This window comes from Amblyomma mixtum, chromosome 3 (genome assembly GCF_055824585.1).
Source record: "Amblyomma mixtum isolate Tamu chromosome 3, ASM5582458v1, whole genome shotgun sequence".
NCBI classification, from domain to species: domain Eukaryota; kingdom Metazoa; phylum Arthropoda; class Arachnida; order Ixodida; family Ixodidae; genus Amblyomma; species Amblyomma mixtum.
The window spans coordinates 287986242-287999876 of NC_143014.1; the positions used below are offsets into that span (position 1 = coordinate 287986242).

Sequence of the window (13635 nt, forward strand, 5' to 3'; positions counted from 1 at the left end):
GCATGCTTCATCAGTACAGGGGTATCGGGCTTCAAACGAAGGCCATTCACCGTCTACAGCGTGATCTACAAGTAGCGACAATATTAAAGAGATCATATTATGAGCATTGAGCCAGCTTAGTATATTCTGCAAGAGCGAGTAAGGAGCGCAGTTCTTAAATTTATCTTTTCTTCAAGGGGCCAGTAACAGTTATTTAGAATCAGTAGTGCAGAAAAAAGAGTAAAATTAGTTGCTCTGTGCAAACCGAATCTTTCCTTTCACGTTGATTCTATCTGCACGCAGCAGAGGTCGTGACATATGCCCTCAGAGCACCGAATCTCCTCGCGCTGAAAATAGGACCTGACCGTTATTTGCTGCGGGGCCAGCCACGCGAGTACGGTCATCAAACGAGCAGCGCGCGAAAGTAAGGAGACGCAAAAGTTTATTCCTCTACGAGCTTTCAGCTCGGATTACCCGCTCCCCCCCCCCCCCCCCCCCACACACACACACACACACATTCTTCCCCACATGTTAGCCTTCCCATCTTCCCGCAGCCAGCTGTTGCGCCTCTGACGCTGGGCGCGTTTGCTCTCCGCAGGTCCGTGTGTACCAAGCGATGCCCGGCGTGTCTCCACTGCGTGAGGAAGGCCACCGGCTCTTGGACGTGCGACGCATGACGTATACCTCTGTGGGTTGGGAGGTCTTCTACGTAAAAGCGGCAGCCGTCGACTGGATCAAGGACCCTGCCTCGAACCTCGGTGGGCTTCTCCTTTTTCTCTGTCTTGGGTGCAAGCAGCCTTTCGCTCTGAGGCGTGCGACATGTTGTGCAGAAGGCTTATGGCTAATGGCGTTGTGTGAGGTGGCTTGGACTTTACCGTCGCGCGAAGTGTTGGACAAAGTTCCCTTCGACAACGTGATTTAGTTACGGGTTCTTTTGTGTCGTTATTAGCGCTAGGGATATATTCGTGCGTTTGAAACCATGATACGCTCGGTTGCGATAATTCTGTTTACGACCAAAACGCATATCGCTCAATTCACGCGAAATAAGTATAATCGTAGAAATATGGGAAAATTGGCCTGCTGGTCGCAGGAGGAAAGTTTCGTAGACAAGCTTTCGTAGGCTTGCTACGTGGGTAAATTTGCTGGAAAGCTCAAAGGAAATTTCACGCTCCCTGACAGATATACGATTTGTGGGAAAAGTGCTGCGGCTTTCATTCTGTTTGGGCAAACTATAAATTGCATGCCCGGGACCACTTCTTTGACCCTTGCCCACAAGTTTCTTATTACATGGGTGTTAATGCAGTCCTTGTCTCTCATAGGTAGAAGGTAATATTTCATAAAGCCCAATAAAGATGTGGATGGCGATATTGCCATAGGTGCCCAAATACTCACCAGCAATCAATGTCGACTTTTTCCTGTGCGAAATGTCGACGATTTCGTAGCTTGCTTACTGAACGCGACTAAAGTCGACAACAGTTTCTACTTAAAATTTCTAAAGGTTTGTGAGTTAGCACGGCTGTGTTAGGTGACGCGTTTTCTTCGCTGCACATTGCTGGAATGGAGGCAAAGCGGTTCTTGTGCGTGGCGCGGAGAGACAGGCATGGAGCGCGAGATGGTCAGTAGCCGCGGCGTCACCGCCAAGCGCCAGCAACGTCGGCGCATACTGAAATAACGAGTGAACGCCTTCCCTCCTGCACCGCACACTTAGTACCACTTCTTCAGGTACTCCATCAATCAGTTGCCGGTATAAGTAAGCGGACCACGCAGTTACCTTGAAACTCGTTTAATATCTTGCTTAACTGAAATCATTAGGCGTGGTATGTGGAGAGGCAGCTTGCAGTCAACGAAAAGTGTGTGGTGTAAATGAGCAATATAGAATCAAAAGATGAAAGAAAAATTTAAATGCGCTATGAAAATAAAATTATTTCTTAAAAGCAAAGTCTCACAAGAATTTTGTAGCGCAGGCGGCAAACTGGCGTATACGTGGGAGCTTTTATCAAAATGCCACAAAACACATGCAGCAGTGCAGGCTTACTGAAAGACTTTTTGTTATGCGCTCTTAGCCAAGAGATGAGCGTGTCCAGTTAATTTAAGCGGGCGCCCGCTGCTCCTTTAAAAACAGGCATTGCAGGAAATGTGCGTCACACTTGTGAAGTAAAATACGCCTATCCGACATTTAAAGTTAGTTTTGCCACAATAAGGCTACTAGTGCGGTGAAGCTACATTGCTGTTTTCTGTGGTGTGCAGCCTGAACTTCGTTAAAGACTCGCGGAGGTATGGTATGGTATGGTATGGTATGGTATGGTATGGTATGGTATGGTATGGTATGGTATGGTATGGTATGGTATGGTATGGTATGGTATGGTATGGTATGGTGTTGTTTAGTGTGGTATCGTATGGTTTGCGTGGGGTTTAGTGTCTTGAAGCTGCACATGAGCTATAGAGAACTCGTAATTGAGGGCTCCGGATTAAATTAGGCTGCATTTGATTTTGTTAATGTTCACTGGCATCGCGCAGCACACAGGCGCGTTTGAATTTCGCCTTCATCGAAATGTGGCTGCCGCAACCGGAATTCGATCCCGTGGTACTGGGCTCAGTTGCTGAGGGCGAAAGCCACTGCACCATCGCCGCTTGCCGCGGAAGAAATGTTAAAAGGTGTTCTTTAACGTACAGAAAAGTGTGACCTGGCTCACAAGATTTCACCTGCCGCCGGTGTTGCCACCGGGAGCGTTCTGTAGTCCGCGTATCCTCAGGATCGAGCCGTAGAAGCGTGTTTAAGGAGCGCTTGACTTGAAAGCGACGCTAGAGGAGTTGTTCAGTGTTAGCCCATGCTTGCGGAAGAGGCGAGTACAGTTGTGATTAAGCCTAACCGGTCGGCCTAGCTGCTCAGCTCACATTGACAGCTCACTTGAATTCCTTTATCAAGATACCATCAGTTTGGACGAGACTTTGGCTGGGAGCATGAAGGTAGTATGCGCTAAATTACATCCACGCACCGAGATTTAATAGAGAGATATAGCATATCGTTACCGTGTTTAGGTTACCGTTTACCGTGTTACCGGACGCCGGAATTTCCGGTTAGCGCTGCGTACGCTAGAAGACGTTTTAGCATACCGTCTCTCCCGCAACAAGTTACCGTTAGGCGAAAGCGAATGATGATGATGGCAGACGCCCCAGCATTAATTACAAACAAAAATACGCATGCATTGCAAGCATTTCTTTGCAGTGAGATAGTAAATGCTCTTTAATCAGCTTTTTCTCCGCATATAAAGACGTGCACACTGCTTTTCTGCTACCGACCGGCTCAGCGGCTTTGAATATGCCCTGACCAGTAGACGAGTCTACTACACAGAAAGCACGAGCCTTGCGTACGCTGCGCTTACTGCATTTGCGAACGCTCTAAAAAATGCAGGTACAACATCATCTGTTTGTCGCGCGAAGCGTCGCTTCTTTTGATGTTTCGATGCATAATTTGGATGTAAACATAGTGGCGCCATCTGGTGAGAGTGAGTCAAAGCACTTGAACTCTGGACTGGAGAAACTTTTTTTTTTCTGAATTCAGTGGTGAATATGACAAGCATTACAGGATTTTTTTTTTGTTTTTGAAGGAAGAAAACTATGAAAAAAGCGGAAAATGTTAAAGCTGGCACAAAAACTACAGTGTTGTCGTTGCTACTTTGGCTACGTACGCAGATAGTTAGGCTTGACTGCTCGAAAATCGCTGAATTATCTCAACACGGACTAGTTGTCAATTAAACATCGATTTATGAGTGAGAGTATGCGTATTAAGAGCAAATGCTTTCATTTAGAGCGAGAAATGGCGCTTAATAATGCGGCGGCGATGCTTATTTGTTCCGAAGCGACCGTGCAAGGCGCCGCCATGTTTGTTTACAAGCGAACGTTAACTCTCTCCGCAACGCTAAAAGAGATTCCGTAAAGTGCTAGCGGCCCGATAATGGGCACGCATGCGCAGATGTCGCTAGCCGAGCCCGGTAAACGGTAACGTAAACACGGTAACGATATGCTATAACTCTCTAATAAAGATGTATAAAAAGACGGGATAAGGGGCAGCTGCAAAATCTAGTGACACTTCAACGGAACATTACCTGAAAGTTGGGCTTGTGAAAGAGTTTAAAGCAAACAGAATACACCACACTGTGCTTGAGCACCTATCTTCGCCAGGTAAAATTTAATGCTCCTATTCTGTATTGTTTTCCCGCGGCACCAAGCTGTTTTTGTGCGTTGTTTTGTTGCCGTAAAGCGTTAAAATATCGTGTATCAATGTTTGTACTTCCTGGCTGTCTTTTACTGTCCATGTTTCTTCTTCTTTAATGCAGCACATATAATTTTTTTTAATGCGATGTTAATTGCCTCAAGGCATGGAATGGTATGTAATGATAGATGAGGATGCCTAAATAAATGAGTAAAGGTTCGCTGATCTAATGAAATCGAGCAGTGAACGATGATGAGGTCCTTGTGTCCAAGCGGTGTATGAAGCACTATTATCGGGCGAAAGACCCGCTGCCGTCAGGTGCCGAATTCTTGTCGGCTTCAACGCCGGGCAAACCCACAGCAGGTGGTGAATGTCGGCCTCAAGATTTCGATTCTTGCAGACTGGACACCCGGGGCGGGGAAATACACCTTCGAATTGCGGCCACTTTCGTGTACCGGCCGGAGTTGGGGCAACCCCGACCCGGATCCTCCGAAGCGAGCACATATAATTCAAATCATATGGATATGGTCTAATGAGGGAAGTGATGCTTTTCTCATATATCTCTTTTTAAAACCACCACTTCCCATCTGAAAGAATCCTTTTTGAATGAAAAGCCTGCTTTCGAGGTGATGGCAACTTGTGAAGCAGCCTCTTTTCTTCATGGTGAAGAAAGTAAAAACTGAGCGGACTCCTGCTGTCTCTCTGGGCGTTAATACTGTCACACTTCGGTCCGGTAAGTGCCTTCTCGGCGCTATTTGGCACTGTTTCGTTTCATGCGCCGTACTCTGCGCGTCGTTGCACGTTTGTTAACGATGGGAAAATGCGGCATGTGAAAAAATCATCCCGCACGCGTTAGCGATTGAGCTAAGGAGCTGTAGCGTAAAGAGACAGTGAACACATATTAAAGTTGACCTGTACCAATAGGTCGCCGTTTTCTAATGAGCAATAGACTATTCGAAGTGAAAACGGAACTTTTATATGTTAGAAAATGCCAAAAAATTAATGAAATTCAGGTGTAGATTTTGCAAGTAAACTGCGAAGCGTCGGCACAAGTTTTTTTGTGGGCTCGGCTCGTATCTCACAAGCTAGGCTACATACGCTACACCGCCATCACCTTCAAAACGGTTATCACCCTGCACTTTTCGGTGTAGACGTCACGATTTTTAATTGAATAGAAGGAAAATTTTTAAATGCTATTTTCTGAGAAAGAGATGCATGTTTTTCTAAGCATCAAAAGAGCCGGAAACGGCCCTAGGATCGAGTTTTAATAAAAACAGAAATTCGCGTGAGTTGACCTCCGTGTGTCTTTAACTTTTTTTTTCATCGGCTTCTGCACACGCGCGCCATTTCCATAACAAAGCAGGACGTGAGAGGTAGGTGTCAACCAACCATCTCCTTGATCGTTATGTTCTCATTCAGCCAAGCTGTTGGTTGTAGCACGGTGGAGTTCGCTTTCGAATGGACCCATTGGCGGCACTCAATGTGTAGAAGCAAGCTGTAAATGAGTTTGTCCGTTGACATGTTGAGACGCCGGGGCCGCCCGGTATAGTAAGTGTATTCTCAGCCGCGCCTGACTTTTATGCAGGCTTTTCGTGTAGTGTCCTTTATAAACTTATTATCCCAGAAAGGTTACGGAAACATTGGCTCTTTTTTGCATCCTCTGTTCTGAACTGTGAACGCTGGAATATATTCGCATCGGTCTTGATCACCTCGCTTATTTTTCAACATTTTCCCAACTATGTTGTTTTATCGGTCTAGTTCGTACGTAAGAAAAAGTCAACACAATTGTTCACATGGAGCCAGGAATGTACAAATAACTGGTAAGTCGGAAAGTAGTGAAAAAAATAGTATAAAAAGCTGCTGTTAAATATATTCAGCAGCACGAAAATTTTCAAGGAATAGAAATAAAGTAAAAGAGACATGCCACAAATGGCAAAAAAAATAAATAATGGGCGAACCAAATTGGAGCGTTTCTCTTGCACATGAACTAAAATATATTTCACGGCGTTAAAAAAACAAAAGAAATCGCATAAATCATCGGCTGGAGCGTCTGATGCTTTTGTTTAATACAATCCATGAATTGTCCGTGGAATGTACGCGGAATAGGAGTGATAAATCATCTCCAGCTCTCCGCCAAGACAATGGCAATTAGAGAAATGAGAGGAGCGCACTGGCCGTCCCGAAACGCCGTCGCAGACTTCGCTCATATTTTCCGGGGGACGCTCTCGCGTGGCAGCGCCGCCAAGTTTTTCCACGGCAGACACAATCATCCAGTAGCGCGGACAACGCCTGGACGGACGTCACTTGAGGGGGGTCCTTTCCTCGGCTCTCTACCTTACTCTATTTGTGATGCGCTGCCATCGAGCGGATCACCAGTGTCTGCTTCGTTACTTCGCTGTAAGCAGGATTTACAGCCCCTAAGGCCGGCAAGAGCAAGTTAACTTCCAGAGTGAGTTTAATCCGCTTGAAAAAGTATGTTTACGACAGTAGACGGATAAAACGACAAAAAAAAATAATGAAACCGAGGCGAGCCAACTGAGGCGAGACTAAGCCTTTCACTGGCGTAGTGGCCCGGCGTTTGTGTCCTGCAGCCGGTTATATATATCTATATACATCCTAGAAAACCGCTTCACGCTTCGCTGGAGGTGTATACCCGCGGCGGCTGTACACGTGGGCTTGTTAAAATCACGACCAACTCGCCACGCTCTAAGCTCTCTTTATTTATTTCCTCGTCTGTAGATACTTTATTTTCTTCTTCCGTGCATCTGCCATACGCCCGCTTTTTTCGCTCCAAATCCGATGGCCGGCCGTTCTCCCCCGCTCTTCCGTCCCGCGGCAGTTCTTATTCGTGGACCGAAGAGGTTTTGCTTCTTAAGTGAATTTAGATGCTGGAAAGCGGACGGAGTGTGCGCTAAACAAGCGAAGCAGTAATTAGGTTGGGCGTTAACCTAATTTCCTTGATCCTCAACGGTTGAGGAAAGAGAAGATACTGCGCGCAGGACAGTAGGGCTGTTCACTTACTTGTTTCTCAGAAACTTTACGAGTCGATATAGCCGCTAGTCGTTCGTTCACGCAGAGAAAAGAGTGCGGCATCCTGCTTAGCCCTATATATTAGAAGCGAAGCAAGAGGCTACGGGTATCAAAAGTCAGCAGTGCGACAGTGTGGAATGGACCCGTCAGCAAAAGTATACCATGGTCGTGTAGTGCGCATAATTGACAGCTTAAGTTTGTGAAGCTACTCAAAACCTTCGCCAACACGAAAGAAGCGCGCTTGTGAAGCCTGCCGATTTTTAGTCGAATGTCACTACAGGCTACATTCTCCGGCGTCTTCTTACTCATTTGAAGTCTGCACTCATTCTTAGGCTTGGGGCGCGAAAGGAGGGATAAAATATAATTTAAAAATTTTGTCTGATTGCAGTCCGCGCGAAGTGTTATTCTGCTACCTCCATCATAAAACTGGAAGCATTCTTGGTTGGCGTTCTTGGAGAAGCCGGCTGGATTACTTAGCTCCGCCTGAAAAAATAACAGCTAAAATAATGTGATTGACAGCTGCGGACACCCATACTTGTAGACAGGTGCCGTGATAACGTGGACGATGAGATGTTTATTTTGTTACACGCTAAGGTGTTGGATACAGAATATTTGTGTTTGTTCGCAGCCGTCGTTCCAAAACCATATGGGGCATGGGGGTCTTGAACTCTGTCTCGTACCTGCACCTAAACGTACCTGCATTCTTAATCACCCATGCATCTCTTAAGACTAGCTATGCAGATTCCATGCGTGGAATGAACTCGGCCTTCTGATCTTTCATCCGCGAATTTCAAACGGACTTTCAAGGACCAGATCAATTTCCGCGGAATGTTCTCGTACGATGCGCATGCCTACCTCAAGAGCGCGCTCTTCTAGCAGGCCCACTTGCGAGCCTTGCATCGTGGTGGGAGCCCCGTCTAAGTGATAGCAGTCGGTGGCAATTAAGCATAGGGCGATCATTTCCTTAGGGGAATGAAGTGGGGAGCGTACTGAAATGTTCCGAGCTGTTCGTCATCGGGGGATGCAGTCTTACGTCGCACAAGAGAGGCGATCCTCTGGTGGATCGTTTGAATACGTTAGCATTTTATTTTGCATCTCCGCCTTGAGGGTATATCGCGATAGCCTTAATGGGTTAATGCTCATATATGGCTGAACTGCTCATTCTCTTCTTTACATTCATAGATCGCTGGGAGTCATCGTGCCAATCCTGGCGCAGTGGTTAAACCATGCACCACTGCCCCGACCGGTGGCTGCTTCAAACACGGCCTCCGATAAGGCTTGTCAGACCCAGGTTGCTCTTACCGAGTAAACTCTCGTGGCTAATCATGAATTTTACTTCCACCTGCCATGGTGGACAAGCTGTGGTGACGTCACAGGGGTTGCACGCTCCATGCGTGACGGCTGTCATCATTTCCGTCAGCGCAGACCCTTGTAATCCTAACGCGTTGCAAGAAATGGGTGAACACTTAATCGCTGATTACGTGTAAGAGTGCGATAGCACAGAGCCTCGTTGTGCGTATTTATGCACCACCACATACCACACATTGCATTCTGAGATACTGCACACATTTCAATCTATTTCCTTCTCATACATGCATATTTTGGTTGACGTTTGAACTCCCTGCTGATGGCCGACATAAGTTGCGGCTAACAAGTCTGTGCTAGATCTCACGAAGATTCGGTCGCAAGCGTTCCCGCACTTGCGCGAGATGTTGGGCGCGCGCATTCTTTGGCCAAGAAGCGCCTCACAGGGAAATATTGTGCATCCTCTGTCAGGATAATATATATATATATATATATATATATATATATACCGGGTGTGCCAGCTAAATGTATCCAGTTTTAAAAAAGGCGAAGTGTCCTAGTCCAGTGAAACCAACTGAGGGTTGTTCATAGTCGCGTGGCCTAGTCTTGAGCATTTTTTCGCTCTTCAAAGTTAATTAATTAGTTACGTTTAATTAGCTAACTTTTTAATTATTGACTTCAGGAAGAAAGTGTCAATGAAAAAGTTTTAGATCGTCTCGAAAAACCGCTAGTAGTGCTGTTTCCGTGAAGTTACGATTTACGTAGCTTCATTTATTGGCCTTAAAAGAAAGTTGTCACGTGACCAGCTGCTCGTTAACTTCTCTGCCCCAATGTGCACCCAAAGTCTCATCGAAGAGAGGACTTCAGAAAAAACAGATTTGATTCTTTAAGGCGCGTCTTGGGACGTTGAAGTGGCACAGATGTCATGTGGAAGCTTTTTCTTATTGTGCGGGTTATGGTTAAAGGCCGGTAAAAAAACTTCTTTACGTAAATATTACTTTGCTCCAAATGTCCCAGTAAGCTGTTTCTCAAAGCGATCTACAACTTTTCTATTGACAATTTGTTCCTCAAGTCAATAATTAAAAAGTTAGTTAATTACGCCTAACTAATTAGTCAACCTTGATGAACGAAAAAATACTGCAGACTAGGTCACACGAGTCTAAACAACCCTCCTTTGGTTTCAGACGGCTAGGACACCCCGTGTTTTTTAAAAGCTTGGTTACATTTAGCTGGGACACCTGATATATATATATATATATATATATCAGGTTAATTTGATCAGATATATATATATATATATATATATATATATATATATATATATATATATATATATATATATATATATATATATATATATATATCTGATCAAATCAACTGAGATACTCCACCTCAAACTAGTTTTATTTCCTTTTCCATTTCTATTTGGCTCCTGTTCTTCCATTTCACAGAATGACAGATGTGAAACTGGCCACCATGACGATACCGGCTTTAGACGCCAAAAAGGCTCTTACGCTAGGGCGTAAAACAACGCCGTCGCCGCAGTTTCCTGCGCAGGCAGATGAACATCGAAGCGGGGCACGGCAGGCACTGAGTGGTTTCGCTTGGAGCTGCAAACAAGCACTTTTAACCCAGCTCGCGACAGTCTGGCCCACCTTCACGGCAAGCGGTACACTACTGGAACGTCAGATGCAGGATGTGTGTGAGCATGTACGCAGCAGTGTGCCGGCGTCTCGGAGCGCTTCCCACTGACTTGTTTTTTTCGGTTCTATCCTCTTAGTCTACAGTGTGCGCAGTTACTCTGTTTTATCCCGAGAAGTGGACAAGAGCGAGCTGTTACAAACACTCTCCGTGACCACCACATGACCACCCTGCGCGCGAAATCGCACAAAAAGGTGCAGCGAAGGCGTCTTTGCCATTTATGACGCAATAGACCGAGCCGCGAAAACGTACTCTGAAGCACATCTGTCCACAAGAACATTGAGATCCTTGCGCTGTTATCGGCAACCAGAGCTTTTTAGATGTGATTTAGAACACTGTCATGGATTGCTTAGAATCGGTCTTCCGTTTTCCGTCGTCATTCGCTGACCTCGTGAGACGTGTCTGGTTTCCCTGTCGTTCACTTAGCAGCCGCGTTCGATCTCGTTTTTGCTGTCACAGCTCTTTTAATTTCCTCTCGCTTCGTTAGTACACGTCCTGTGCGTCTATTTCCTTTTCTCCGGTAATGCATTGTCACTGGAAAGAATCCGTTCCGTAATTGCTGCTTCGGTACTTTTCTGTCTACGCCGTAGAACGCAACCGCCAACAGCCCGAAAAGATTAGGCACGGCTGCTTTCCTTCTCACAGGGCAAAACAGCAGCTGCCGAGGAAGAAAGAAGGAAAAAGAAATGGTGAAAAGTAGGCAGGAACAAAGTCGAAGGCAAGCGCTCCCTGTTCGTGCAACTCAGCTGACGCTGCGCGATCGCCAATAAGAGGACATAACGCAATCAAAAGCGAATAGAGCGAAGGAGTGAGACGCAGGCCCGAAAACAAGCAGAACGACACAATTCTCCGTTCCGCTGTTCGACGAGACAGGGCTCAGATGAGCGCAATTACCGTAACGGCCGGCGGATCTTGTTTCGGTGTGCGCGCTCGGCGCTCCGACTGGTCTTTCTGTTTCGGGGCTTGGTAGCGGCGGGGGCCATGAACGGAACAGCGCTTGTGAATGCGCCGCTTGTGTGTTTGTTTGTGTGCGTGCGTGCGTGCGTGCGTGCGTGCGTGCGTGCACGCGTGTTTGTTGTATGGTGCTGGTTGCCGTTTTGCTGTGGCGAAGGTGCCTTGGGCAAGGCCCTCGCGTGGCGTTACAGATAGGCAGGTACGGGCGCCTGTCAAACGAACTGACTCTGCGGGCCCCTTCTATTCGTTTCGCGCGCTTTTCTCGCCTCATTGCGCTAACCGTGGGGGATTCCCGTGCCTGGGCTTCGTCCATGTCAGGAGGCGGAGTAATTAAACGCAGCTTCGCGAGTTGGCGCAGATGTTGTCTTCTTTTGTTTGTTCGCTTCTTTCTTTCTTTCTTTCTTTCTTTCTTTCTTTCTTTCTTTCTTTCTTTCTTTCTTTCTTTCTTTCTTTCTTTCCTTCCTTCTTTCTTTCTTTCTTTCTTTCTTTCCTTCTTTCTTTCGTTTTCTATCTCTGCCTGTTGCTGTCTTTCTTCTCTGTCTATCCGTCTTCCTTCCTTCCACCTGCTCAGCGTCACTGCCCGCTTTCCCTGCTTTATGACCCGCAGCGCTGGCCCTGGCGACGCCTTCAGCCGCCTTCTCATTTTCGTGTGCGTGCGCTAATGCTGCCGTTTCCGGCAGTGGTAGAGCCTTTTCCTACACGCGTTAAGTGCCCGTTTCGAGTCCCGAGCCTAGAAGACTCTCAATTCGTCTCTCTACCTTTCTCTTTCACTCATCCTGCCTGCGGGCACTGGGAAGCGTAGGAATAACGGATGAATGATGAGGATGAATGCGTCAGTGACGATGATGGTTAACGGCCATCCTCCATTGTGCCTGTGCAGCGCCTCCTCTATACTCCTCTAGTATAGAGGAGGCGCTGGCCTGTGCGATGCAACACGTGTGCCTGCACGCAGCACTTACCAGCACACTCGAAGCGGAGTAATTTGTTGCGCACATGGCGATTTTAATCCCCAGAAAGGGGCATCATATTTGGTATGTGCCGATAGCAGCACGCAGCGAGCGTGTACACATCACTGTGCTGTAATAAATATGCTGCTGGAAAATGAGTTTCACCAATGGCTAAATAGTGTGTGGCTTCGGGAAACGAAACTTTTAGGTCTGCGCCAACGATGGCTCGAATTCGGCTCGGAGCGCAGGCTTTTTTTTTTCTCTATATACCATTCGTAGAGAAATTTCTGCTTTGTAGGCAGTTGACTTGTTCGTGAGTTTCGGCATTGGTTTAAGAGTGAGGTTTGCCATTTTTTTGGGGAGAGTGTACGACTGAGCTTGCTGAGAATGGGAGCTCAAAGCATTTTATGCTTAAAAAAAGAAAAGTGAGACCCGTGGTGCTATATTAGCGCTCCTGGGAACAACTCGCGGCTTGCGATAATGCCGTGCGTATCATTTTAATTATTTTTCCACGAAAATACTGCAGTACCCAGACGCAAATGTCTTTACGTAAGCTTTGATTTAGAAATTTTCAAAACTGTGCTCGCTTGCAATCTCGAATCCGTCCGGTTCCGCCGTATATTATAGTCCCTCAAGGCCAATAATGAAAAACTTGATTAGTTAATTGTAATTAAGTAATTGTCTTTTAACCGCCTACTTCGACGTATATGATGTTCGCCATACCGTACTGTCCACCTGCACACAACACACTGTCGCAAACTAGGGCGGCTTTAAAAGAAAAATCAGTACAGATTAAAAAAAAACCCGGTATGTCAGTGTGATGACAGAGCTTTTCGTTATATTTTGACTGGCCGGAACGAACTCTTCGAGGTAGCAATAGAGTCCGTAGTTTTCGTAGCCAGAGTGAAGCCGTATAAGGCAGATTTTTGGGGGTTTTCTTTCTCGATGAGCTCCCTTTTACTATACGTCTCTTGGGACACACGTACGTCACTGCTGGCGGAAATCGAAGCCCCGCCTCGGGGATGAGAACCCTTACGCTTGAGGCAGGACGCCATCCCAGCTCATTGTTTCCACATCACGTCGCGGGTGACGCCGAGTTGCGCCCCGCCGCTTTCCCAGTGCGCGTTGAAGCGCGGCTGTAAAGCGACTCCCCCGGTGGCGGCATTACTACGCAGGTAGATAGTCTTTGCGGAAGCAACCCAATTGCCCTCGGCGCACCTGTCACAGCATGGCGGGCGCTTGACTTTCAGCGATTTGCAGTCCGCACTTGTAATCGATAATTAAAAGAAAATTAGTGCCTCCGAGCTAATTAACTGGCTAATTAGCGCGTTGCCACCCTCCATCCTGCGCGCGGCTTTCGGTGATCATGGCTCCGAGCACCTCGTTTCGTCGCTTGAAAAGAGCGGTAGGAATACAAGGAAAAAAAAAAAAAACTAGGGCTTTTTTCATGTATATCTACCTCTACATACGTGAACGATTTCGGGCACCTTCGGCAACATGTATGTT

At 46.7% G+C, this 13635-nt stretch overlaps 1 protein-coding gene across 1 annotated transcript in view; it reads left to right on the forward strand.

Moving 5' to 3' along the window:
• Positions 1-13635, forward strand: part of LOC149355099 (bone morphogenetic protein 2-like) — a 352606-nt gene that overhangs the window by 270066 nt on the left and 68905 nt on the right. The window contains exon 4 of the mRNA XM_089583610.1: positions 578-737. Coding sequence (XP_089439736.1) covers positions 578-737 — 160 coding nt within the window. The remainder of the gene's footprint in view (positions 1-577; positions 738-13635) is intronic.